This window comes from Phocoena sinus, chromosome 15, assembly GCF_008692025.1.
Source record: "Phocoena sinus isolate mPhoSin1 chromosome 15, mPhoSin1.pri, whole genome shotgun sequence".
Lineage (NCBI taxonomy): Eukaryota > Metazoa > Chordata > Mammalia > Artiodactyla > Phocoenidae > Phocoena > Phocoena sinus.
In genome coordinates this window covers 87,743,410-87,771,082 of record NC_045777.1, presented here as the reverse complement: position 1 = coordinate 87,771,082, position 27,673 = coordinate 87,743,410, and the positions used below count along the sequence as shown (strand labels likewise).

Genomic DNA, 27,673 nt, shown 5'->3' with positions numbered 1-27,673 from the left:
CCATGGGCGCTCAGCCATGCCCATCATTTACATTGTGCTCATGGTTGCTTCTGTGGCGCAGGGACAGAGCTGAGTGGTTGTCACAGAGAACGTGTGGTCCACAAAGCCTAAAACAGTCACTATCTGGCCCTTTACATCTGCCAAGCTCTGCTCTAGAGAGAAAAATAGGTGTGACGCAGAGAGCAGCCCAAGGAAGCAGGTGAGTAGAACTGATGCCTCGAGGCCACGGCCCACACCGTCCATCTCTGATCACAGATACCAAAGTTCAAGGAGAGGCTACACACTTGCCCAGTGTCATGCGACCGGCAGCGGGACGCACTGATCCCCGCCCGCCCGCCCACTGTGTGTGTGAGGGTGTGCACATGTGTGTGCCCACAGATACAACCTGGGCGGCCTCCTTCCAAAGAGGGCTCACAGAAGTTTAAAATTAAGGAACGGAGACCCTAAGCCTTTCATATAACAGTAAGAAGACAAGACACGGCGAAATCAGGTGCTGGGGGCAGGGGCAACAGAAAGTTGTCACTTGAAGAGCAGGAAGTTGGTGCCTTTTTAAAAAGCTATGGTGCCACGAAACATAGAAAAAAAAGAAAAAAAAAAAAAAAAAAGCTATGGTGGGGGCTTCCCTGGTGGCGCAGTGGTTGAGAGTCCGCCTGCCGATGCAGGGGAGGCGGGTTCGTGCCCCGGTCCGGGAAGATCCCACATGCCGCGGAGCGGCTGGGCCCGTGAGCCACGGCCGCTGAGCCTGCGTGTCCGGAGCCTGTGCTCCGCAACGGGAGAGGCCACGGCAGTGAGAGGCCCGCGAACCGCAAAAAAAAAAAAAAAAAAAAAAAAAAAAAAATAAAAAGCTATGGTGATAAGACACTGTCACACATTCACTAGAAAGGGTAAAATTCACGAGACTGGTACCAGCCGGTATGGATGACAGTGCAGAGCACGGGGTTCTCAGACACTGCCGGCAGGAGGATAAATTGGTTCAACCCACCTTGGAAAACGGTTTGCAGTTGCTTACATAATTAAACATATATCTCTCCTATCACCCCGCAATTCTACTCCTCAGTATTTACCCAAGAGAAATGAAAATATGTCCATAAAAATTCGCACATCCGACAATATGTAAAAAGTACAAAGACTGCAACCAACAAGGGTTCATACCAAGAATGCAAGGCTGGCGTAAAATCTGAAAATCAATCGGTGTGATTCACCATATTTGCAGATTAAGAAAGAAAAGCCATAAGATCGTCTCAACAGATGCAGAAAAAGCACTTGACGAAACGTAACACCCTGATAAAACTCCTCAGAAAACTAGGAATAGAGGGGAACTTCCCTAACTAGATAAGGGGCATCTGTGAAATACCTACAGCTGACATCATACTCAATGGAGAAAGGCTGAGTGCTTCCCCGCTAAGACGGGGAACTAGACAGGAATATCTGCTCTATTCACTTCTATCCAACATTACCCTGGAGGGAACAGCGGACGTCTAGGGTTGGGGAGATGTGAAGAATGGGGAGAGATAGCATTTCTTTTTGGAATAATGAAAATGTTTTTAAATCGACTGTGGTGACAGTAGCCCAACCCTGTGAGTACACTAAAAACCACTGAATTGTTCACTTCAAATGGGTGAATTGTATGGTATATAAATTATATCTCAATAAAGCTATTAAAAAATTTAACACAAACAAACATAAACACTACACTCACTACACTAGAGGTTCTGGTCAGTGCAGTGAGGCAATAAAGATAAATAAAAAGCATCCAGGTTGGAAAGGAAGAAGTAAAATGGGTCTATGCAGAGACAACACGTTTATCCATATAGAAAATCTGCTGGAGTCTACACAAACAGTACTAGAACTAACCCACGGGGTTGCAGGATACAAGAGAAATATACAAAAGTCAGTCGTATTTCTATAAACCAGCAACAAGCAGTCAGAAACTGGACATTTAAAAATACAATTACATTCTGGAGAGAGTTGAACAGCAATGTGAATGTTCTTAATGCCACTGAGCTATACCCTTAAAAGAGTAAAACGGCAAATATTATGTTACATGTATTTTACCACAATTTAAAAATTCTGAATACCATTTACAATAGCACAAAAATATTAAATACTTAGGGGTAGATATGACCAGATATGCAAAACAGTACGCTGAAAACTACAAAATATTGCTGAAAAAAATTAAAGACCCAAATATGTGGTGAGAGATGCTACTTTCATGGGTTGGAACACTCTATATTGTTAAGATGTAAACTCTCTCAAATTAATCCATAGATTCAATGCAATCCCAACCAGAATTCCAGCAGGATTTTTAGAGCAGAAATTAACAAGCTGATTCTAAAATCCGTATGTAAATGCAGCGGACCTAGAAGAGCCAAAACAACTTTGAAAAAGAACAAAGATGAAGGTTTTAGAATTTATTGCAAAGCCACAGTTATCAAGATGGTGTTGGTATCAGCAAAAAAAAACAAATAGATCAACGGAACAGAATAGAGGGTCCAGAAATAGGCCACACATGTGTGGACAACGAATTACTGACAAAGGTGTACGGGCAGTTCAGTGGAGAAAGAATAATCTTTCAACAAATGGAGCTGAAACAGGTATCATCTGCAAATATTAGACTCCAATCCAAACCTCCCGCCATATATAAAAAGTAATTCAAAATGCATCAGAGCACCAAATGTAAAACCTGAAACCATAAAGCTTCCAAAGGAAAAGAGGAGAAAAATATTTGTGACCTTGGGTTAGGCAAAGACTTTAGCTATAACACTAAAAGCAGAACCCATTTTTTAAAGAAAGATACATTGCTTTATCAGAATTTTTAAAAAATCTGCTCTTTGAAAGGCACTAGTCAAGGGAATGAAAAGGCAAGTCACACTGGGAGAAATTTTGCAAATCATATATCTGATAAAAGGTTTGTGTCCAAAGCATATCAAGAACTATTCAGGGCTTCCCTGGTGGTGCAGTGGCTGAGAGTCCGCCTGCCGATGCAGGGGACGCAGGTTCGTGCCCCGGTCCGGGAAGATCCCATGTGCCGCGGAGCGGCTGGGCCCGTGAGCCATGGCTGCTGAGCCTGTGCGTCCGGAGCCCGTGCTCCGCAACGGGAGAGGCCACAACAGTGAGAGGCCCGCGTACCGCAAAAAAAAAAAAACTATTCAAACTCAGTAATAAAACAACCCAATTACAAAAATAGGCAAAAGGTTTTAACAAACACGTGTTGGAAGACGGCAAATAAGCACAAGGAGGATGCTCCCCATCTTACGTCATCAGGGAAGCAGGGCTGACTGCGCAGGACCCGCGGGGGCTTGTGGGGTGACGGCGGATACTTCTCCCATATTCCAAAGGGGTGCGTTTTATCCTCTGTACGTCACACCTCAATAAAAGTGAATTTAAGAAAGATGTGTCTACAACCCCGGACCTGTCCCAACAGACTGGAGAAGCAGCAAAGTCAGGGCTTCCGCCCCCTGCGTCCTGCCCTGAAGGGCAGGCAGGCACCTGCTTCCTCTCGAGGGGTGCGTCCCCCAGAGTGGCGTCCAGCTGGCACCCGGGGGCCACATGGGCCGATCCAGAGGCCTGGTCTGTCCTGGGCATCCTGCAGATCCTCACACCTGCAACAGTGTCCTCGGGACTCAGCGCCTGCCACCCGGCCTCCTGCTGGTCCCTTCAGCCGCTGTAACAGCTCTACGGCCTCATCACACTCACGGCGCAATGACCAACCATGTTACCTTGCCGCTCCTCTCCACTCCCTCTGAGGCTGTGTCCTGCCGTTAGTCCAGTTCTACACAATAAGGCAAAAAATGCCCAGAGAGGGTCGGATGGTGTCTGAGGTCACACAGCGGCAAAGCTGGGATCAGAGGGCAGGCACATGTCTCCCACCCTCCACCCTGGAACCACCTTCCTGGTTCAAAGAAGGTGGGCGCGAGGATGTGTACGGGTGGCCGGCGCCCACGGGAGCCCCAGCCCAGCATCCAGGCTGGTGAGGAAGCCTGTCCATCATCTCGGGAGGTGACTACCCCGCTGCCCCCTCCTGGGGCTCCCTCAGGGGCTGGCGGGGAAAGGTGAGAAGATGGTTTGAAACAGGTTTGAAGCAGGAGGCGTCCTGACCCCAAGCCCAGCCTGCGCACCGCAGTTTGGGAAGCCCATAGTCCCGGCCTGGGGGAGTCCCCCCAACCCTGCCGTCACGCGCGGCACCATGGCAAGGCCACCGGGAGAGGAGAGGCCTGCCTCTGCTCGGGGGAGGCACCGGCTGCTCCCCGCCTGCCCAGCGCACAGTGGGCCTGCAGTGCCCCCGACACACGGGTCACCCGTGGCTGGGCTGAGTGCTTGTCTGTCCTCTGCCCCTGCAAATTGCTGCAAAAATCCTAAAGGCAGTGAGAAGGGCACCAGTCCAGGGCCTGCCGGCCCAGCCCACAGACCACCTGCTGCTCTCAGGACTCACCGTCCCCGCAGGGCCGGTCAAGCAGCACATGCCAGGAACGGCACCCCTGGGCGCCAGGCCTTTGGGCCCTGGGAGGGCTTTCCAATCAAGAGCCCCTACTTTAAGGAAGTATTCAGACCCTGGGAGGCGAGTTCTGGGGGTGACTCTGAGAAACAGTTTAAGGTCCCTGGGGTCAGGCAGAGTGACCGCCCCCCAAAGCCCCCAAAGCAGTACATGGAGACCAGTGGGGTGTGCGGGCCCCTCGCCGTGGCCCTGCAGGCAGCTCCAGGACAGTCTCCTGTGTGTCCCTCTGGTCGATTAATGGATTAACTCTCCCTGCGCTGTGCCTGCACTTCAGCTAATCGGTAATTCACTTGATGCCAGCCCCTCCCTCCTTCCGACAAAAGCCTCTCGGCACAATCTCGGGCAGGAGGGCCGCCCCGGCCCGTCCACTGGGGATGCGACCCTGAGGCCAAGGACCTCCGGGGTGGGCGCATGTGCACGCGTGCAGCGGGGGCGATGAGGGGCTGGATAATGGCTGGCAGGAGGTCCCCAAGGAAGGGGGTGGGTGACCTTCAGCTTTCCTAGTGGACAGGCTGTTCCCGCAGGCTTCCCTCCCAAGCCGCTGGGGAACAGCCAGGTCCACCCCATCTGCACAAGCCCCCCTTCCCCATCAGGGCCAGGAGACAGGCACAGGGCTGGGGTGTCCGTGTATATGCGAAAGCCCCACACTCCTGAGCTCGGAGCCCCTGGGGTGGGAGGGGGCCCACGGTGGGAGGAGAGCTGGTAGGGGTACCCCAGCACCAGGACCCCCTTAGTCCCGGGCAGGAGGGCCCCACCCCTGGTCCGGGCTCCACTCTGGCTGCACCCCGTCCCTGCGGGGCAAGGGGCCGCCGAGCCGTCCAGAGCCTGCCCTGCCCCTCTGTCTACTTCAGAGCACCCAGGACTCAGGGATTCCTTGCCCAATGGCCCGGGCCACGGGGTGACCAAGGGCATGGGCTTGTGTGGGTGGAGCGCATGGGGCCCTGCAATAAGAGGGGGCGGGAGAGGGGCCAGGCCTGAGTCTCCATGTGCACTCCTGCCCCGGCCCCTCAAGTGCCGGGGCTGCTCTGTGCTTCTCCAGGCTCCTGCCGCACCCTCTCTGAATCAGGGTGACGGGACCTGCCGCCCAGCAGGCTGCTCCAGGCCGCCAGCTTCCGCCCGGCTCCTCTCCCGTCTTCTGCCCTCCCTCTGCCCCGGCTCTGCCCGGCTTTCTCCTAGGGCACTCAGTGACTCAGCCCCCTGACTATTTCCGTCTCCGGGAGCCCGACCGAGGCCAGGTGAGACATGTCCTGGGGCTGAGCCAGCAAGAGCAGGTGTGTCCCTCGGCCAAGGCCCAGCAGGGGGAGGAGGGTGTGCAGCGGGACCTGTCAATGGCACGGTGGGTCTGGCCGAACCCTGTGGCCCGGCTCCAGGGACCTCGACCCCCACAAGGCAGAGGAGGGCCGAGTCCTGGTGGGCACAGCCAGGCAACTGCCTCTGGACAGAAGGCCCAGTGGCCGCCTAGGGGCCCACAGCCTGTGCCCACTGCCCATCACAGTTACTCATCTGCTGGGGCCGGGCCCTCCCCACACGCACAGCACCCGCCCTTCGCCTCAATCCGGGTCCCACGCCCCGTTTCCACTGTTGGCGCTTCCCAACACACAGTGCAGCCTGGGCTGTGTTTATCCTCTGTCTCCCGCTGGAATCGAAGCTCCGGGAGGGCAGGCAATTGGCTTCTGTGCCTGGTGGTTCCCATCACCAAAGCCGGCACCCTGTATACAGCAGGCGCTCAGTGAATACCTGTGGTTCACACCTTCTCCTCTCTCCCGGCCCCAGTGCCCAGTCCACTGAGAGGCAAGCACGGGACCCAGCCTCGCTCAGCCTCCTCTCCTGAGCCCTCCCCACCTGCCTGGCCTAGTTCCCTCTTCTCTCCCGCACCGTCCTTCCCCAGCTCTTCCATCACTCCGGCCAGCACCACGCACACTGCCAAAGTCCCTCTCTTGGCCCCGAGGAGCCTTCCAGACGCCCCCCATCCCTCTCATCCCCACCGCTCCACCACCCCCATCGCAGACCCCTCTGGCCTCCGTGGCACTGACCCCATTCTTCCTGGACCAGGCAGCCTCTGGCCAGGCCGCCTGCCTCCCAGGGGTCCTCCTGCCTTCCAGGCCGCGTGCGTACCCCTCCCCGCCAGGCACCCTCCCGGCATCTCATCTGGTCTCTTGGCTGTGAAAACTGTACTTTGAGCTAGACGGAGGTGATGGTCACACAACCTGGGGATGTTCTAAATGCCACTGAATTGTTCACTTTTAATGGCCAATTTTATGCTGTGTGAATTTCACCTCAATCAAGAAAAAGAGAAAGGGAAACAGTTACACCCAAACAGTGACACCCCTCTGGCTATTTCCCCCCTCCCCGGTCTCTACCTCTGCCCTCCTTCCCCCAGGGCCGTCCGGGCGCCAGGCTCGCGCCTCCACTCCAGGTCTGTCGCGGCCTCTAAACCAGCCCCTGGTGCCCAGCCCACCTCCCCAGGCCGGCCCCAGCCGGCGACGGCACCTCACCCTTCCTTCAGCCTCGGCCCAAAGCCGGGGCGCCCTTGGCCCACCCCCGCCCTTCACCCCCACGCCCCGTTTGCCAGCAAGCCCTGCTCCCCAGACTCCACAAGGCATCCGGGACTCGATCATTTCCCACCACACCACCGTCACCTCTAGTCCGGAGGGTTCGTGAGCATCCTAGCAGCCCACCTGCTTCCATCTCGCTTCCGCGCCTCGGGCCCTCCGTCCCGCTCTGAGGCCCTGCCTGCGCCCCCGGTCAGGGCCCCTCTGAGCTCATGCCTCCTGCTCTGGACACACCGGCCTCTAGGCTTCTGTCCGGCCGGGGCCACAGCAGCTGGCGGGCCCACCCGCTTCCGGAAGAGCCACGCCCCCCGGGGGACCCCGGATGACCCTGGTGCCCGTGCTTACCCACCCGTCCCCTCGTCACATCCCAGTAACACCCTCCTCCCAGTGACCCCCCACCCAGACCCCAGCCGCACCCAGGGCCACACCCTCACCCTGTCACCACAGAGGCCGCCGCTCCCACTCAGGGACCCTCTTCCGACCCACCTGCCCTGCACCTCAAGGGCACAGACCCCGAGTCTCCACCACCCTCCCTCTGCTGCACGACGCGGGCCGCCTCTCACCCACCAAGGTCTCGCCCGGGGGCGCCCCACGCGCAGGGAAGGGCCCAGCCGCGTACAGGTGCGCAGGTTGACCCAGGACCATGCATCACGGGGACATCCAAGGGCATGTGGCCAGGGCCCCCCCTTCCCGGGGCTTCCCGCATCAGAGACGCTGCTTCACCCTCTCCTCCCCGCCCACCCCTCCACCTCACGCCGGGGACAGAGGTGCCCCCGCCGCCTCCTGTGCTCCCGGTCCTGCCTGTGTCCACGGAGGTCTCGGCTCCTTTCACAGGGTGACTCCGGGCACTGCCGCCGGCTCCCACCATCCCACCCCGTCAGCCAGCAACCCCTGAGCTGCTCCGCCAGGGCTCAGTCCAGTTTGCTCTCTGACCCCTTCGCACGCGGGCGTCCCCTCCCACTTGTTAACAGCTGTCTTCACGGGGGTCTCCACCCTCCCCGGGGCTCCCTCACCATCTCCTCTGCTGGTGCGGCTCCAGCAGGGAGTGCCCAGTGCCCGCACCTGTCCTCCACCTGCCCTCCCCGGGACCCCAAAATGTGGATCGGGCTGCTCCCCACCAAACCCACCCCAAACCCGTCATTAGACGAGGCGACCCTCGCACAAGGTGACCCCACGCTTCCCCTGCTGGCCCAGAGCCTCCCTGCAGTCAACCCCCCACCTCCAGCTCCCTAAAGAGGCCAGGCCTGGACCCAGCATCTGGGCAGCTGCTCCGAGCGTCCAGAATGCTCTTCCTCCAGATTCCCGCAGGCCCAGCGCGTTTCCACAATGCAGGCCCCAGGCGGCCCGTCACCGTCCCTGCCCGTTCTTGATGGGCAGCCGGCAGTGCTCACCACTGCACTGCACGGTCTGCCTGTCCCGCCTCCGCACGGGGTCACTTGCTCGTCATCCGTCTTCCCCACAGAATGCAGACACGTGAGCAGACAGCCCGGGCGACGGCACAGGACGAGGCGCTCCTGCACACGCGTGGGATGGAGCGAGGGGGCACCCGCGCTGGAGTCCGGGGTGGGCGGCCGACTGAAGGCTTGGCCCTCACAGGCCTCCGGGTCCGTGGGCAGAGCCGCGCAGCCACGAGCCACCTCTGCAAAGTGGCAGGATGCCGCGGACCAGGGTCGGGGGCCAGGTGAGACTGGCTCACGGCTGTCCACCTCTGGGCCTGGATAGAGTGGCCATCCCGGAGAAGATTCTGGAAAGATGGCCGGGTAGGAAGCACCAGAAACCTCTCTCCCCCCCCGGAAAACGACGGTACTGACGTACCGATTTCCGAACCCCAGAGCCTGCTGAAGTCTTACAATCTCCAGGGGAGAACGTGGACATAAACTGCAGTTCATTCTGCTCAGCTTCAGCTCTGAGCACAGCAGGCCGCTGCACGTGTCCTAGGTGCAGCTGGCACTCAGTTCGCAGGAGCCAGGGCGAAGAAGGACCCTGTCCCTCAAACGTCCGTGATCTGCGCTCTGATTGCTGCTTCTGACCACAGCGCGCAGAAAAAGGGGGAGGCAGCCTTCGCTGCAGCCCCTCCCCCTGCATCTCAAGACCTCCCAAAGACTTAAAGGGCCAGCACCAGCTTTCCCCCTTCATTTGTGCTTTCCCCCTTTTGGGAGCCACTCGTCAAAGACTAGGACATTCAGAAACAACTGCATATATGAGGAAAACTAGAAAGTGACCACGCATGACCAGAGAAAGGCTTAGAAAAGACCTGAGAAGACATTAAATTCACCTCCTCAGGCTGATCCACAGCACAGACACAGCCTATAACAGCCAGGGGAAAAAAACAATTACAAAATAATAGCAAACCCTGCGGAAGGGGCAGAATCTGATTTCCAGAGGCACCATATTATTAGATTCAAATGCCCAGTGTTCAACAAAAAAACACAAGGCACACAAAGAAACAGGAGAGTATGGCCTATCCAAAGGGAAAAATAATTAAACAGAATGTGCCCCTGAAAAAGACTTAATGGCAAATATACTAGACATTTTATAGCACAGCCTTAACTATGCTCAAAGAACAACAGGAATATGCAGAGAAAGTCAAGAAAACAGTGCATTAATATAAACAAAGTAGAAATATCGACAAAGAGATAGGAAGCTAAAAAGAAATAAACAAACAGACAAAAAACCTGGAGCTAAAAGTACAGCTGAAATGAAAAACTCACTAGAGAGATTCAAAGGCAGATACGAGCAGGCAGAAGAAAGAATCAGTGAATGTGAAGATATGAGAGTAGAAATTATTGAGGCTGGGGGGGGGAGAAAGAAAAAAGATTGAATAAAAGTGAGCAGTGCCTAAAGAACCTGTGGGACATGACGAAACAGAGCAACATATGCATTATGGGAGTCCCAGAAGGAGAAAAGGCAGAGAAAGAAACATGCGGAGAAAATATATGAAGAAATACTCACTGAAAACTTCACAAATTTGATGAAAGACATGAATATAAACATCCAAGAAGCTCAACAAACTACAAGGAAGATGAACTCAAAGAGGCCCAAACTGAGAAACATTATAACCAAACTTTCAAAACACAAAGAATCTTGAAAGCATCAAAAGAGAAGCAACCTGTCACATACAAGGGATCCTCGAATAGATAACGAGCAGACTTCTCATCAGAAATGTTGGAGGCAAAAGACAGCCAATATATTCAAAGTGCTCAAGGCGTGGGGGGGACCTCTTAACAAAGAAGACTCTATCCAAGCAAAACTGTCCTTCAAAAGTAACGGGGAGAGAATTCCCTGGTAGTTCGGAGGTTAGGACTCCGCGCTCTCACTGCCAAGGGCCTAGGTTCAATCCCTGGTTGGGGAACTAAGATCCCACAAGTCATGCAGTGTGGCCAAAAAAAAAAAAAAGTAAGGGGGAAATGAGGACATTCCCAGATAAACAAGAGCTGAGGGAGTTCGTGACCACTAGGACTACCTGCAAGAAATGCTCAGGGAGTCCTGTAGGTGAAATGAAGGAACACTAGATGGTACCTCAAAGCCATGTGGAGAAACAAAGATCTCAATAAAGGTAAATATGTGGGCTATTATACAAGCCAGTATTGCTGTAACAATGGTTCGTAACTTTTTGTTATCTACATGATTTAAGAGACTAATACTTTTAAAGGAAAAAACACTAATGTTAAAGCTGGCATTACTGTAACTCTGGGTTGTGACTCCAAACCTTGTTTTTTACATACTTTAGGAGATAGTGCATTTAAAATAATTAGTAGTTTATGTTTTAGGGCACACAATGTATAAAGATATCATTCTGCGACATCAACAACTGAAAGAGGTGGAGACGGAGCTATAAAAAAGCAGAGGTTTTGTAGGTTATTAAAGTTAAGCTGCTATAAATTCAAATTAGAATGCTATAACTTTAGAATGTTAAATGTAATTCCCATGGTAACCACAAAGAAAATAGTTATAGAATACACACAAAAAGAAATTAAGAAAAAAATTAAATATTTCACTAAAAAAATAAACAAAATATGACAGGAATGCAGGAAATAAGGGACAAAAAAATCTACAGGGCATAGAAAACAAATAGCACAATGACAGAAGTGAGTCCCTCCTTATCAGTAACTACTGTAAATGTAAATGTATTAAACTCCCAATCAAAAGACAGAGATTGCCAGAATGGTGAAAAACACATCATCCAGCTGTATCCTTTCTCCAGGAGACTCACTTGAGATCCAAAATCACAAACAGGTTGAAACTAAAAGGATAGAAAAAGATATTCCATGCAAACAGTAAACAAGTTAGAGGAAGAGTGGCTACACAAAACAGACCTTAAATCAAAAAAGGCTACAAGAAACAAAGAAAGGCATTATATATTCATAAAGTTTCAATACAGCCAGAAGATATAACAATTATGAATATTTACATAGCTAATGACACACCATCAAGATACATGAAGCAAAAATTGACAACTTGAAGGGGAAAATAGGCAATTCTACAGTAACAGTTGAAGATTTCAATATTCTACTCTCAATAATGGACAGAAGAACCAGACAGAAGTAAGGAAACAGAGGACTTAACACAATAAGCCAACTAGACCTAACAGACACACAGAGAACCCTCCACCTGACAGCAGCACACACGTTCTCACAAGTGCACATGGGACATTTGGCAGGATAGACCATACCTCAGGGCACACATTAAGTCTCAATAGATTTTAAAGGATAGATATCATACAAAGTATCTTTTCTAACCACCACGGGATGAAGTTAGAAATCGATAACAAAGAAAACTGTAAAATTCACGATTTTGTGGAAATTTAACAACACTCTTTAAACAACCAATGGATCTAAGAAGAAATCATGGTGGAAATTAGAAAATACTTAGAGATGAATGAAAACAAAAACACAACATACTAAAGCTTATGAGATGCAGCAGAAGCGGTGCTAAGGGGGAAATTTATGGCTATAAATGCAGACATTAAAAAAAAAAAAAGAAAGATCTCAAATCAGTAACCTAACTTTACAATGTAAAGAACTAGGAAAAGAAGAACTAAACCCAAAGCCAGAGGAAAGAAGAAAGAAATAAAGATTAGAGCAGAGATAAGTGAAATAGAGAACAGAAAAACAATAGAGAAAATAAATGAAGCCAAATGTTGGTTGTCCAAAAAGATCAACAAAATTGACAAAAATTCAACTAGATGGACTAAGAAAAGAGAGAAGATTCAAAATACTAAAATCAGAAATGAAAGTGGGATGGACCTAGAGATGATCATACTAAGTGAAGTAAGTCAGAAAGAGAAAGACAAATACCATATGACATCACTGACATGTGGAATCTAAAATATGACACAAAAGAACATATCTACAAAACAGAAACAGACTCACAGGCGTAGAGAACAGACTTGTGGTTGCCAAGGGGGAGGGGGGTGGGGGAAGGATGGCATGGGAGTTTGGGATTGGCAGATGCAAACTATTACATATAGGATGGATGAACAACAAGGTCCTGCTGTAGAGCACAGGGAACTGTATTCAAGACCCTGTGATAAACCATAATGGAAAAGAATATGAAAAAGAATACACACACACACACACATATAAAACTGAATCACTCTGATGTACATCAGAAACAAATAAAACACTGTAAATCGACTATATTTCATATAAAAAAATAAACTTAAAAAAAGAAAGAAATGAAAGTGGGGATATTATTACCAATTCTACAGACATAAAAAAGATTATAAGAAAGTACTGTGAACTGTACACCAACAAAGTGGAAAACTTGGATGAAACGGACGAATTCCTAGGAACACAAAACCTACCAAGACTAAACCAGGAAGAAATACATGATCTGAATAGACCTATAACTAGGAAGGAGATTGAATCCACAATCAAATTCTCCATACAAAGAAAAGAACTGGACCTCACGGCTTCAACGGCAAATTCTGCCTAACATCTAAAGAACTGACACCGCGAACTTCCCTGGTGGCACAGTGGTTAAGAATCTGCCTGCCAATTCAGGGGACACGGGTTCAAGCCCTGGTCCAGGAAGATCCCACATGCCGCGGAGCAACTAAGCCCGTGCACCACAACTACTGAGCCTGCGCTCTAGAGCCCGCGAGCCACGACTACTGAAGCCCACGTGCTTAGAGCCCGTGCTGCACAACAAGAGAAGCCACTGTAATGGGCAGCCTGGGCAGCACAACAAAGAGTAGCTCCCGCTCGCCACAATTAGAGAAAGCCCGCGTGCAGCAACAAAGACCCGACGCAGCCAAAAATAAATAAATTTATTTAAAAAAAAGAGAAGAACTGACACCAATTCCTCTCAAACTTTTTTTTAAAAAATTGAAAAACTGAAGATGAGGGAACACTTCCTAACTCATTCTATAAGACCAGCATAAACCTGATACCAAAGACGCTATAAGAAAACCACAGACCAATATACCTTATGAACATTGGTGCAAAAATCCTCAACAATGGGCTTCCCTGGTGGTGCAGTGGTTGGGGGTCCGCCTGCCAATGCAGGGGACACGGGTTCGAGCCCTGGTCTGGGAGGATCCCACACGCCACGGAGCAGCTGAGCCCATGTGCCACAGCTACTGAAGCCCGCAGGCCACAACTACTGAGCCTGCACACCTGGAGCCCATGCTCTGCAGCGAGAGAGGCCACCACAGTGAGGGGCCCGTGCACTGCAGTGAGGAGTGGCCTCCGCTCGCTGCAACTAGAGGGGGCCCTTGTGCAGCAACGAAGACCCAACACAGCCAAAGTAAATAAATAAATAATTTTTAAAAAAAAGTCCTCAACAAAATACTATCAAACTAAATAGAGACAGACTCAGAGACATACAGAACAGACTTGTGGGTGCCAAGGGGAGGGGGCCGGGGAGGGTTGGACTGGGAGTTTGGGGCTAGCAGTTGCAAACTATTATATACAGGATGGATAAACAACAGGTCCTACTTTATAGCACAGGGAACTATATTCAATATCCTGTAATAAACCATAATGGAAAAGAATATGGAAAAAAGAGTGAATGGTTAAACCTGGGTAAGGGGTGTATTTGTATATGTTTGAAATATCCATAATAAAAGGCTTCAAAAAGTTTAAAAAAGCATTATCTACCTGAATTGAGTACCATATTAAAAGGATTATACACCATGACCACGTAGGAGTTATTCCTGGAATGAAAGAACAGCTCAGTACATGAAGATCAATCAATGTAATACATCACTTAAATAGAATAAAGAGGGGAAAAAACACGTGATCATCTCAACCGGTGCAGGAAAAGCATTTGAAAGAAGTCAACACTCTTCATAAAAACAATCAACAAGAAAGAAACAGAAGTAAACTAACTCCACATAATAAAAGCCATATATGAAAAACCCACAGCAAACATAACAGTCAATGGTGAAAGACTGAAGGCTTTTCCTCTAAGATCAGGAACAAGACAAAGTTGCCCTCTGCACCACTTGTGTCGAACACAGTAGCGGAACTTCTAGCCAGAGGAATCAGGCAAGAAAAAGAAATGAAAGGGCTTCCCTGGTGGCACAGTGGTTGAGAGTCCGCCTGCCGATGCAGGGGACACGGGTTCGTGCCCCGGTCCGGGGCCGCAGAGCTGCCGGGCCCGTGCGCCATGGCCACTGAGCCTGCGCATCCGGAGCCTGTGCTCCGCAACGGGAGAGGCCACAACAGTGAGAGGCCCGCGTACTGCAAAAAAAAAAAAAAAAAAAAAAAAAGGAAAAGAAATGAAAGACATCCAGATTGGAAAGGAAGAAGCAAAATTATCTCATTTGCCAATGATATGATCTTATATGTAGAAATTCATAATGACTCCACAAAAAAGCTGTTAGAACTAATAGACAAACTAAGCAAAGCAGCAGGATTCAAAGTTAACACACAAAAATCAGTTGCATTTCTATATATACAGAACAATTTGCAAAGGAAATTACAAAAACAATGCCATTTACATTAGCATCAAAAAGAATAAAATATTTAGGAATTAACTTAACCAAGGAGGTGAAAGACTTGTACAACGAAAACTACAAACATTCTTGAAAGAAATTAAAGAGGACATAAATAAATGGAAACACATCCCATGTTCATGGACTAGAAGACTTAATATTGTTAAAATGTCAACATTACCCAAAGTGATCTAAAAAGTCAATGCAAACCCTATCAAAATCCCAAAGACTTTTTTGGCAGAAATAGAAAAACCCATCCTAAAATTCATAGGTAATCACAAGGGACCTCCAAAGCTATAGTAATCAAAACAGTGTGGTATTGGCATAAAAACAGACAAATAGACCAATGGAATAGAACACAGAGCCCAGAAATAAACCCTCACATATATGGTCAAATGATTTTTGACAAGGGTGTAAAGATCAATCAATGGGGAAAAACAGTCTGTGCAAGAAATGGTGCTGGAACACTGGGATGGCCACATGCAAAAAAGAATAAAGGTGGACCCTTACCTAACACCATGTACAAAAATTAACTCAAAATAGATCAAGAACCTAAATGTGAGACCTAAAACCGTAAACTCTGAGAAGAAAACATGGGACAAAAGCTTCATAACACTGGATTTGAAAATGCTTTCTTGGCTATGACACCAAAGGGCACAGGCAAGAAAAGAAAAAAATAAGCAAATTGGATTTCACGAAAATGAAAAAAAAAATTTTTCTTTTTGGTTGCGCTGCACGGCTTTGTGGGATTTTAGTTCCCTGACTAGGGATTGAAACCGGGCCCTCAGCAGTGAGAGCACTGAGTTCTAACCACTGGACCGCCAGGGAATTCCCTCATGAAAATATTTTATATTTTGTGCATCAAAATATACTATCCATCAAGTAAAAAGGCGACCCACAGAACGAGAGAAAATATTTGCAAATCATATATCTGATAAGGGATTAATGTCCAGAATATACAGAGAACTCCCCAAACTCAACAACAACAACAAACAACCCGATTTCTAACGGGCAAAGAATTTAAAAAGACATTTCTCCGAAGAAGATGTACAAATGGTCAATCAGCACACGAAAAGATGCCAGCATGATTGATCATTCAGGAAATGCAAATCCAGACCACAGTGAGACACCACCGCACACCACTGGGATGGCAACTATCCAAGAAACAGAAAACAAGTGTTGGTGAGGATGTGGAGAAATTCGAACCCATGTGAACCCTTGGTGGGAATATAAAATGATACCGCCACTTCGGAAAACAGTACAAGATTACTCAAAAAAATAAAAACAGAATTACCAAGTGACCCAGTAATTCCACTTCTGGGTATACACCCGAAAGAACTGAAAGCAGAGTCTTGAGAGGTCTGTACACCCATGTTCACAGCAGCATTGTCCACAATAGCTAAAACGTGGAAGCAACCCAAGGGTCCATCTGTGGAAGAATGGATAAGTAAAATGTAGTCCATTCATACAATGGAATACTATTTGACCTTAAAAAGGAAGGAAATGGAAATCAAAAGAGAGTTAGGATAGCTATACTTAGGAAACATACTCAGAAAAAATAGGCTTTAAAACAAGTGCTGTGATAAGAGACAAAGAAGGTCATTACGTAATGAGAAAGAGCCCTCCAACAAGACGGGATAGCATTTGTAAGTATTTAGGTACCCAGCGTAAGTGACATCTAAAACTGTAAAGCAAATATTAACAGACCTAAAGGGAGAGACAGACAGAAATACAGTAATAGCAGGGGACTTTAACACCCACTTTCACCAATGGTTAGATCATCCAGGCAGAAAATCAACGAGGAAACACTGGCTTTAAACAACACGTTAGACCATGGACTTAACAGACGTACATGGGAAATTCCATCCAGAAGCAACACAGAATACACATTCTTAAGTGCACGTGGAACACTCTCCAAGACAAATCACTCGTTAGGCCACAAAACAAGTCTAATTTCAGAGGACTGCAATCACGTCGAGCATCTTTTCTACCCACAAGGGTATTAACCTAGAAGTAAAAGAACTGGACGACTTGGAAGAAATGGATAATTTCCTAGAAACATGAAACCTACCAAGACTGAGTCATGAAGAAACAGAAAATCTGAACAGACCAATCACTAATAAGGAGATTGAATCGGTAATCAAAACCTCCCGGCAACCTAAAGTCCAGGACCAGAAGGCTTTGCTGGTGAATTCTACCAAACATTTAAAGAAGAATTAATACCAGTCCCTCTCAAACTCTCCCAAGAAACAGAAGGGGACACCCTGAAACTCATTTTACAAGGCCAGCATCACCCTGATACCAAAACCAGACAAAGACACCACAGAAAAAGGAAGTTATAGGCCAATATACCTGATGAACAGAGATGCAAAATCCGTAACAAACTATTAGCAAACTAAATTTAACAATGCATTGAAAGGATCATATACCATGATCAACTGAGATTTATTCCACGGATGCAAGGATGGATCAACATTCCCAAAGCAATCAACGTGATCCACCAAATGAAGAATAAGTCATGAGATCGGGAACAAAGACAAGGAAGCCCGGTCTTGCCGCTGTTATTCAACAAAGTATGGGAAGCCCCAACCAGAGCAAATAGGCAAGAATAAGAAAGAGATGGCATCCAAATAAGAAAGGAAAAAGGAAAACTGTCACTGTTTGCCGATGACATGATATAAAATACGGAAAACCCTAAGACGCCGTCAAAATGTTAGAACTACTACACAAGTTCAGTAAAGTTGCAGGGTACACAATCAATATACAATAATTTGCCGCATTTCCTTACACTACTAAAAAGAACTAGCAGGAAGAAAGCAAGCAATAAATTGATGATTGCATCAAAAAGAATAAAATACCTAGGAATAAATTTAGCCGAGGAGGTGAAAAACATGTACACTGAGAACTGTAAGACACTGATGAAAGAAACTGAAGAAGACACAAATGAATGGAATTATATTCTGGGCTCACGGACTGGAAGAATTAATACTGTTAAAATGTCCCTACCCACCAAAGCGATCTACAAATTCAATGTAGATATCTACAGAAACCCCTATCAAAATTCCAATGGCATTTTTGACAAAAACAAACCATCCTAAAATTTGTATGGAACCTCAAAGAAGCCCAAATAGCCAAAGCAATCTTGAGAAAGAGGAACAAAGCTGGAGGCATCATATTTCCTTATTTCAAACTGTATTAGAAAGCTATAGTAATCAAAACAGTATGAGAAAAAAGTATGGTATTAGCATAAAAACAGACACACAGATCAGTGGAATAGAATAGATGGCTTAGAAATAAGCCCACACATATATAGGCAATTAATTTACAACAAAGGAGCCAAGACTATATAGCGGATAAAGGACAATTTCTTCAATAAATGGTGCTGGGAAAACCAGACAGCCACATGCAAAAGAATGAACTCGGACCACTGTCTTACACCATACACAGAAATTAACTTGAAATGGATTAAAGACTTGGATGTAAGACATGGAACCATAAAACTCCTAGAAGAACACAGACAGTAAGCTCTTTGACGTCGGTCTTAGTGATGATTTTTTGGATTTGACACCAAAAGCAAAGGCAACGAAAGCAAAAATAAACAAGTGGGACTAAAAAGCTTCTGCACGGCAAAGGAGACCATCAACAAAATAAAAAGGCAACCTATGGGAGAAGATATTTGCAAATCATATATCTAATAATGGGTCAATACCCAAAATACAAAAAGAACTCATACAATAGCAATAAAACGAAACAAAACACTTCAATTAGAAAACGGGCAAGGCCTCCGAAGAGACATTTTTCCAAAGAAGATATGCAGATGGCCTGGTACATGAAAAGATGCTCAAATCACTAGCCATCAGGGAAATGCAAATCAAGCCCACAGTGAGGCATCACCTCGCACCTGTTAGAATAGCCATCATCAAAAAAAGACAAGAAATAACAAGTGCTGACAAAGACGGGGATAAAAGGGGACCCTTGTACACTTGGGTGACAATGTAAATTGATACAGCCACTATGGAAACAGTATGGACGTTCCTAAAAAATTAAAACTAGAACTTCCATACAATCTAGTAATTTCACTTCTAGATATTTTACTGAAGGAAATGAAAACAAATTCAAAAAGATATCTGTACCCCATGTTCATTACAGCCTTATTTACCATAGCTAAGATATGGATGACTGGATAAAGAAAATGTGATGTATAATATATGAATATTATTCAACCATAGAAAAGCAGGAAACCTGGTCATTTGTGACAACATGGATGGATCCTGAGGGCATTATGCTGATAAAATAAACCAGACAGAGAAAGACAAATACTGTATATGCAATCTAAAAACAACCCAAACCTCAAACCAAAAAAACCCCAAACTCACAGATACAGAGAACAGATTGGTGGTTGTCAGAGGTAGGGTGGGGTGGGTGAAATGGGTGAAGGGGGGTCAAAAGGTACAGACGTCCAGTTACAAGATAAATGAGTCCTGCGGATGTAACACACAGCATGGTGTTACAGTGAAAAACACTGTGCTGTATATTTGAAAGTTCCTAAGACAGTAGATCTTAAAGGTTCTCATCACAAGGAAAAACTCTGCGTGTTGAAGGATATTAACTAGGCTTACCATGGTGATCATTTCTCAACACGTACAGATACCGAATCACTACGCCGTACACCTGAAACTAATATGACGTGACAGTCAATTATAACTCAATTTTTTAAAGAAGGTAGGAAATTCTGACACCTGACACAACATGATAAACATTGAGGACATTACGTTCAGTGAAATAAGCCAGACACAAAAGGACAAATACTGTGTGATTCCACTTACGTGGGTCAAATTCATACAGACAGAAAATGGAAGGGTGGGGGCTGGGGAAGAGGGAGTCAGTGTTTAATGGGGACAGAGTTTCCGTCCTGCAAGATGGAAAGAGCTGTGAGATGGGTGGTGGTGATGGCTGCACGACAGTGTGAATGCACTTAACACCACAGAGCTGCACACTGAAAAATAACTATTTTGTATATTTTACCACAACGAAAACACAATTTAACCCAAAACCCAAGTGGGCTGCTGCTCCAGGGAGCAGGGACTGCCTGCCCAGCCCACTCCTCAGCAGCCCCCTGCCAACCACGCTCTCAGGGGACCCTCTCCCAAACTAAGCCAAATTCCCGAAATTCCTCTCTGCCCAGGTTTACAGCGATGTCTGACAAGTCACCTCTGCCTTGAAGCCTTCCAGGGTTGAGGGAGGACCTCCCGCTCTGAGTTCACCCCCTTGGTCTTGCAGGCAGTTGCTCCAGTCCTGGCAGAGCTGCGAGGACGGGCCCCCAGGGCCACTCACACCCAGACACCCCCGGTCCAGGAGCAGCAGGGTCTCCACGCCGCCGTCCCAAACCATCCGTCTTCTCAGAAAGCTCTCCTTAACGAGCCCAGACCTCACCGCCAATCAGAAGGCCCACGTGTGCTCAGAGGTGGTTTTTGCCTGGCGCTCTAGGCAATCCCAAGGTCCAGGTGACATGCGTTAAAGCCCCACAGAATGATCACCCACACCTCAGCCCAATGAAAGAGCCGAGAGACCATGTCCTTCCTGGGCGTCAGACCTGAGCTTCAAAGGTGACACCGTCATTTGTCCCAACTAGGCAGGTGACTCAGAGGAAGTAAGAGGCACAGCCCCCTACCCACACCCTCCAAGGCGGAGGACACCCCCCCCCACCACCACCAGGCTTGCAACGAGAGCAGCCTCTCTGGAAGCTGTTAGACAAGGCCCTGTGTTCAAGGGCAGGGGACCCACTCTTGGAGCAGACAATGGGAGGATCTGGGAGCAGGTCCCATGGGGGCTGCAGCCAACCCCAGACTGCGTTCCTCCCAGCAGCCCTTGCATGGCCAGCTGTGAGGTCTTCCCAGATCTGCTCTGGTGGTTAGGGGGGCCGGGGACCACCCCTTGTCCTGTGGTGCAGAGTGCGGGCCGTGGGGACCCTCACCCTTGAGGCACCCAGCTCCTGGTGGGCTGCAGTTGAGAAGAGCAGCCATGAATCAGTCCATGTGATGGTGTTCTGCCCCCCCTCCAGCCCCCATCAATGCCAGAGTGGGACCGAGTTGCCTATCTGGGCCACAGCAGGGATGGGAGGTCCCAGTGACACCCCACAGTGGCACAGAATATGGACGGACCAGCGGGGCTCCAGCAGAGACCATGCGCGGGCATCACATGGGGGTCACGGGAGGTCAGGGCAGGAGAGCCGGTCTGCCTTTGAGGCCCCATGTCCCCTAAGACAGCTCAAGTTCTCGGTCTCCCCAGCTGTAAAATGGGGGCAACAGCCCGTATCTTGTCTGCTCCTCAGGCTGCCAGACAAGATGAGGCAAGATGCCGAGGTCATGGACCGAGTCTGAAAAGCAGAGGCGGGCCCGACGCCAGGGAGAGCCGGCGACTCCCGACCCCTCATACCTGCTGGAGGGCCACACCCCTGGACCGAGTGGGTGGGTGGGCACGGCAGCTGCAGGGCCCACCACACCAAGGAAGCCCACTGTCCCTCCTGCCAGGGAGGCTCTGGGTCCAGAGAAGCCCCCGCTGGGCAGGGTGGCCAGGAAGGGGAGGGCCGGGGCCAGCTCCCCGCTGCCCGGGCCCCCCAGGCCAAGCCTGAGAGCAGAACATGCTGACCGCCCTTCCTCACCAGACTGCTCCCTGGCAGGGCCGCTCTCCTGACAAGTGGAAACACAGGTCTGGGAGAGGGAGGTGGGACGGCGGAGCGGGCGAGAGCAGGCTCGGAGGGGACGGTGCTGCCGCCTCATTGCACAGACGAGGCGAGGCAGGCCCTCAGGGCGGCGGGGAAAGGCCCTCAATCTGCCGCCCCTCTGGGACACTCCAGCTCTGGCGTGGCCTCTCGAAGCCACACTGCAGCTGCCCAGCAGATGCCCAGCACTCGGCAGGGGCGGGGGCTGCGCTGGGGACCCCTCCTAGCCCAGCGGGCGAGCAGCAGAGGAGAGCTGGGGGGGGTGCCCTACTTGCGGGGTGTCCAGAGACTGTGTCTCAAACAGGAGTCTCAGAACAAATGCAGTCTTCCCACCTTCCCCCCCCCCCTCGGGGGCTGCTCGGCCACTCCCTGCTGTGGTAGGCTTGTTCTGAGGGGCTCAGGCTAGGAGCCCCCAGTGGAGCGCCCCGTGTGTCCCCGCAGAGCCTGGGGACAGCGCCTGAGCTGAGCCGCCCTCCCTGCTGGGGGCCTGAGCAGGTGAGCCTCTCGGGGCTCTTCCACCCCCCACCGCAGCGAAGCCGCGCCAGGGGCTGCCAGCCCAGTAGCAGGGCGCCGCTTGCCCGAGAGCAAAGCCTTCTCTCCTCCTGCCAGTCCCAGCACACGTAGCCCCAGGGCTCTGGCGCCTTGGAACTCAACCCATAGCGGGCACCACCCAGGAGCAAAGTCTAGGAGGTGCCTGCTGGGAGGATGGGGCGCAGGAAGCCTAGTGCTTGCTCCGAGCTGCACCTGCCCCTCTGCCCCACCTGAACGGGCCACCTGCCCCAGAGCAGGGAGGCCGGGTGGGGGGAGGGGCGCCCGTTCCCACGGGGTCCACGTGGAGGCGGCAGGTGCTTCCTCCCCCTGCCGCCGGGTGCAGGGCTAGAGGGGGGCTCCAGGCGGGGGCCCATGACGTCACCCGCAGGTGGGGGGCAGGGCCAGGTGGAACCCCACACCCACGCACAGAGGCCCGCGGCCCTCTTGTCCGTCCCCTCCCTGCAGCCGGTCGCCCGCCGCGATTTCCTCTTTCTTTGCGGAACCCCAGGTTTCGCAAGGCGGCGGCGGTCCGCGGGTGACAGCGAGACACGCAGCCTGGGGGAGGGGAGGCGGCGACACAGCCGCAGGCCAGGGGCCGTGGGCGGGCAGGCGATGTCCGGGTCCCGGCAGGTGCCCTCGGGCCCGCGCCCCACCCGAGCGGGGACCAGGCTGCGCTGCCCGCGCCCCCCCCCACCCCAAGCAGGCGCCGCAGCACCCCTCCCCGACCCCGGGGCTGGCATCCAGGCCGGCACCCACCCCGGGCCGCATCCACTCAGGCCCTCCCCCACGCGGGCCGGCCACTACCCGGCCCGCACCCACCCAGACCCCCAGCTACCCCGGGCGCAGCCAGCGGCCCCGCACCTACCCGGGGCGCCGCAGTCCGCGCAGCGCGCGTTCGCCGGCCGCTGCAGCAGCTCCAGCACGGCCTTCCGCCGCTCCTTGGCCATGGCCGCGTTGCCGCCCCCCGCGACGCCGGGTGGGGAGCGTCCGCCCCGCCGCGCTAGGGCCCCGCGCAGGCCGCCCGCCGCCGCCGCCCCTGCGCCATCCTGAGCAGCTCAGCCCGCGCGCCGGTTCCGCATTCCTGCCGCCCGGCCCGGCTCCACCGCCGCCGCTCTCGTCGCCGCCGCGGCAGCCGAGCGTGTGCCGGCGCGGGGCCCGGGGCGCACGGCGCGCTCTGGCCGGCGCGGCCCGCGGGCGGCCCCCAGCGGCGCGGGCGGGCGGGCAGCCTCCTCCCGCGCCGGCCAGGCGTCCCAGCCCGCGCGCCCGGCGTCCCAGCCCGCGCGCCCGGGAACCCGCCCGCCCGCGCGCCCGGGGACCCGCCCGGGGAGGTCTGCCCGCCGCCGCCGCCGCCGCTGCCGCCTCCGCCCACCCTATCCCAGCGCAGCGGCCCACCTGCCCGAGCGAGAGGCCACCAGCCACAGTGGTGGGGGGCTTGAGGGAACCGAATAACCACAGGCCTGGGTGGGATCATCCTTCGGTCATTTGGGCCCCAACAGCGCCTGGACACCTACTGTGCGCCCAAGGGGTCAGCACACCAGGTCCAGTGGGCACGCCGGGAATGCCTGTTGGAGGGAGGGGTGTGTGCCCAGTGCTGGGGGCCGGGGCTCACACCATTCCTGCCCTGGGAGGAGATGGCCGGCAGGTGACAAGGCCCAGTGAGTGCGGTGGGTGCTCAGGCTGGAGAAGGGCCCCAGCCGTCCACCCAGCAGAGACAGGACAAGGGGTGGGCCGCGATGCTCCCGATAAAGCCTGTTCCGAGTCAGGAGGCCAGGACCGAGACACGGGGAGGGAGGGAGGTGATGCGCCCCGCCCCCCCCACCGCATTGTTTCAAATTCTTTTCATTTTCTTCTTAAATTATGAATGCAACGATGCATCTTGTTAAAAACAAATTGAAACAGTACGAGACTGAATCTCCCCACCTCCACCCCCGCCCCGGCAACTGTGAGCCAACCATTGTTAACGCCATTAGCATCCTTCCAGAATGGTCCTCGGCCTGTCAGAACACCAAGGGAGTCCCTGTTCCTCTGGTCTGCTGCTGGGGGGTTTGGGTCGGTTTATTTTCACTGAGTAAACCGTACGTGCCCCTCTTCGAGTCCATACACACAGATCTACCCCTTTCTTTCCCAACGGCTGCGTTCTACTCAGAGCTGAACAACGACTTGTTCCCTAGGGCCTGGCTGAGAGGCGGGCGTCTTCCATCTGCTGGGATCACAGTCGGACGCTCTGCAATCGTCCCGGGTGGGTCCACATCCGGCAGTGGCACCTCCGGGACAAGGGGAAGAGCATCCCAACTGGTGACAGGCCTGCCACCTCGCCCTCCGTGGAGGCTGTGCTGGTGCCAATTCACCAAGGCCTGGCCCCTGCCCGGCCCCCAGCCGCCCACTCTGCCCAACAGCAGGGACACAGCCCTTCTAGGGCCTTGTGGGAGGGATGGGTGGCATTTTCATCTCTGGGTCCCCGTGCCAGGGTCAGAATCTGCCACACAGCAGAGTGGAGCACGTCACTGAAGACAGGCCGACGTCAATTACAACAACAGCTACTCTACCAACGGCACCAGGCATTAGGTCAGACCCCCCACATGTGTCTTCTTATTTAATCCCCATTTAAAGATGGGGAAACTGAGGCACAGAGCAGTTCAATCACACCCAAGGCCGCACGTGGCTTCTAGGTGGCAGGGCTGGGATGAACATACAGCTCGGAAACAAAGAGACACCCCACCCCTCAAGCAGGGCAGGGTTGCTGAGGGTCCAAGAGAGGCAGGGAAGCTACAGGGGCCTCAGAGTAGGGCAGGTGCGGAGCAGGCAGGGCTGAGCGCACAGCCACGCCCTGTTTGGCGGTGGGTTGTTCACTTTCTCTGTCTTCCCATCCGGCTAAGGAGGTGAAGATACTGTCCAGGTAGGCAGGAGGAAGTGAGAATTCAAGAAGAGGCGCCAGGTCACGAAACAGACTCTTAAAAGAGGAGACAGGCATGTCCAAGATCTGCAGCGGCCCCCGTCCCCACCGGCGCCCAGGCTGGAGTGAAGGCACGGGGTGCAGTGGGGCTGGGGTGCGGGGCTCAGGACTCATAAAATTCAGAAGGTGACAGGCAGCCCAGGGTGGGCCACAGCCAGACAAGGGCTGGCCCAGGGTCCTGCGGCTGCTGGGGGCCAGACCCCGGGGTCCCCGCACGGCCCTGGGGGTCCGGCTCCTGTCCTGAGGGGGATGGGGACGAAGGAGAGTGACCACTCTGTCTGCTTTTGGGGCGGGGGGCACACGAGGGTGAGTGGGGAGACAGCTGTGCTTGCCCGGGTGTAGGGGACGGGAAATGCCCGGGACTCAGGGCCTCGTGGCCCGAGGAAGGCGTTGGGGATGGTGGGGCCGCCAAAGCCCACAGAAGATCCAGGGAGGGGTCCACTCCAGGGCTGGGGACAGAGTCCAGGGCAGTCGACGGCGAGGCGGCTACAGCGGGTGGGCCGCCCAGGGCCGTGCGGGAGGTGGGGAGATGGCCACGAAGACAGGTGGTGGGGGGAGGGGAGGGCCCAGAAGTTGAGGGGGGAGGGCCGAGGGGGGCTGCAAGGCGGTGGGGGTGCTGGCAGGCAGAGGACCAGCACCGGGGTAGGGGTGCAGCAGGCATCCTCATCCCCACAGAGGGCAGTGCGGCCCCCAGCCACCGGCAGCTGTCCCCAGACTCCTAAGGAGCTTCTGTAGAGCAGGTGGGTTGGCACTCCTGCCCGGACAGGGAGGGGAGGGGAGGGGAGGGGAGGGGACACGCCAAGCGCAGAGGTCTCCAGTGGCAGGGGCACAGCGATGCTCAGAGCTCCCTGGCTGACGCGTGTGCCGGCCTTCTAGGCAGCCGGGTCCTTCCTTCCACAGGCCCCTCCCCTCGACAGCATTCTCGCAGCGCCTGCTGTATGCAGAGCCCTTAGCAGCTTGACGCGTCTAAGTAGGGGAGAAGACGGGGAGCCCCAGGCTGTGCCAGCACCCCTGGCCTGAGACCCGGGTTTAGGATGAATCAGCCCCAACCCTGGCACGGGGGTGGGGAGAGTGGGCACTGCCTTCCAGCCCTTCCCTGGACGCACTGTGGCTCGGGGGCTGAGCAGCCACAAGGTTCCGGGGTGGTGCTGGGCGAGAATGGAGCAGGGCAGGAACCAGGCCAGAACCCTCCTGGGGCCTCGGCAGGGCTGCAGAGGCATCCCTCCGCCTGCGCCCACCCTCCTCCGCGGGCCTGCTGAGCCAGACCCCAGAGGGGACCCCTGTGGGTCTTCCCAGGAGCGGGGTGGCTGGGGATTTGGGGTCAGCCCTCCACTGGGGGCCAGGACTCATGGGGGCTGAGGAAGCAGGCACCTCCCAGAAGGGTGGAGACGGCGCGAAGATGGTGGCGAAAATGAGCGACGGGGACACGCCTGGCCACGAGGACCAGCTTCCTGGTGTGGCTTGGGACAGTTCCTGTTTTAAAGCCCTCACCCAGCGCACCTCCTGAGCCTCTGCCCTCAGCCTCCGGCCCCACCCCCAACAAAAAGGATCTTTTTTTTTTTTTTTTTTTCCCACCAAGAGAAACACAAAAAAACCCAAAGGAAAGGGGACCCTTGGTACAGCAGGGCCACTCAGGAGCTTTGTGTGTGCTTAACAGACACAGGTATGGAGGCCCCTCCCCACCCCAAAGCCAGGGGGCAGCAGGGACAGGCCCCTGGGACCAGGACGGTTTCTCCATCTGAGAGCGGCACCGGCCCTGGAGACCCCCTGGGAAGACAGGGTCTCAGGGTTGTCCCCAGAGGTGACATGTGGGGTGGGGTGTCTGTGGGGGCAGGGCGCTATGGGTTGTTTAGTGGGTTTGGGGACATTTAAAAATATTTTTTGCTTGGTGTCCCTAAGAGAACCAGCATCTTGCAGGAGGAGGAGGGTGGAGCATCTCTCGGGCTCGGAGATAGGCTGCCAGGACGTGGCTTCCCAAAGGCAGTGAGCACGGGCGGCCTGGCTGGGGCAGGGGCGGGAGCCGCAGGGAAAGGTCCCAGATGCAGTCTGGGGAGCCCGCAGCAGCAGCAACGTCCAGCCGTGGATCTGCAGTTCACACACAAATCAGCACAACTCAAAACTCACTTACAGGGGCTCCCCTGCTGGCACAGTGGTTAAGAACCTGCCCGCCAATGCAGGGGACACGGGCTCGAGCCCTGGTCCAGGAAGATCCCACATGCCGCAGAGCAACTAAGCCCGTGCACCACAACTACTGAGCCTGCGCTCTAGAGCCCGCAAACCACAACTACTGAGCCCGTGTGCCACAACTACTGAGCCTGTGCTCTGAGCCCACGAGCTACAACTACTGAGCCCATGTGCCACAACTACTGAGCCTGTGCTCTAGAGCCCACGGGCCACAACTACTGAGCCTGTGCTCTACAGCCCACGAGCCACAACTACTGAGCCCGTGTGCCACAACTACTGAAGCCCGAGCACCTAG

General features: G+C 52.7%; 1 protein-coding gene across 5 annotated transcripts in view; it reads right to left on the bottom strand.

Moving 5' to 3' along the window:
* The window catches only part of ADAP1 (ArfGAP with dual PH domains 1), a 76,934-nt gene that overhangs the window by 41,512 nt on the left and 7,749 nt on the right, over window positions 1-27,673 (bottom strand). The window contains exon 1 of one of the 5 annotated variants that reach the window (XM_032606294.1): window positions 23,107-23,410. The exons of 3 other annotated variants lie outside the window; for them this stretch is intronic. In XM_032606294.1, the coding sequence (XP_032462185.1) occupies window positions 23,107-23,188 (82 nt within the window). In that variant the 5' untranslated portion in view covers window positions 23,189-23,410. Of the gene's footprint in view, window positions 1-23,106; window positions 23,411-27,673 lie in introns of those variants that run through there. One more of the 5 variants, XM_032606293.1, reaches the window with a different exon arrangement.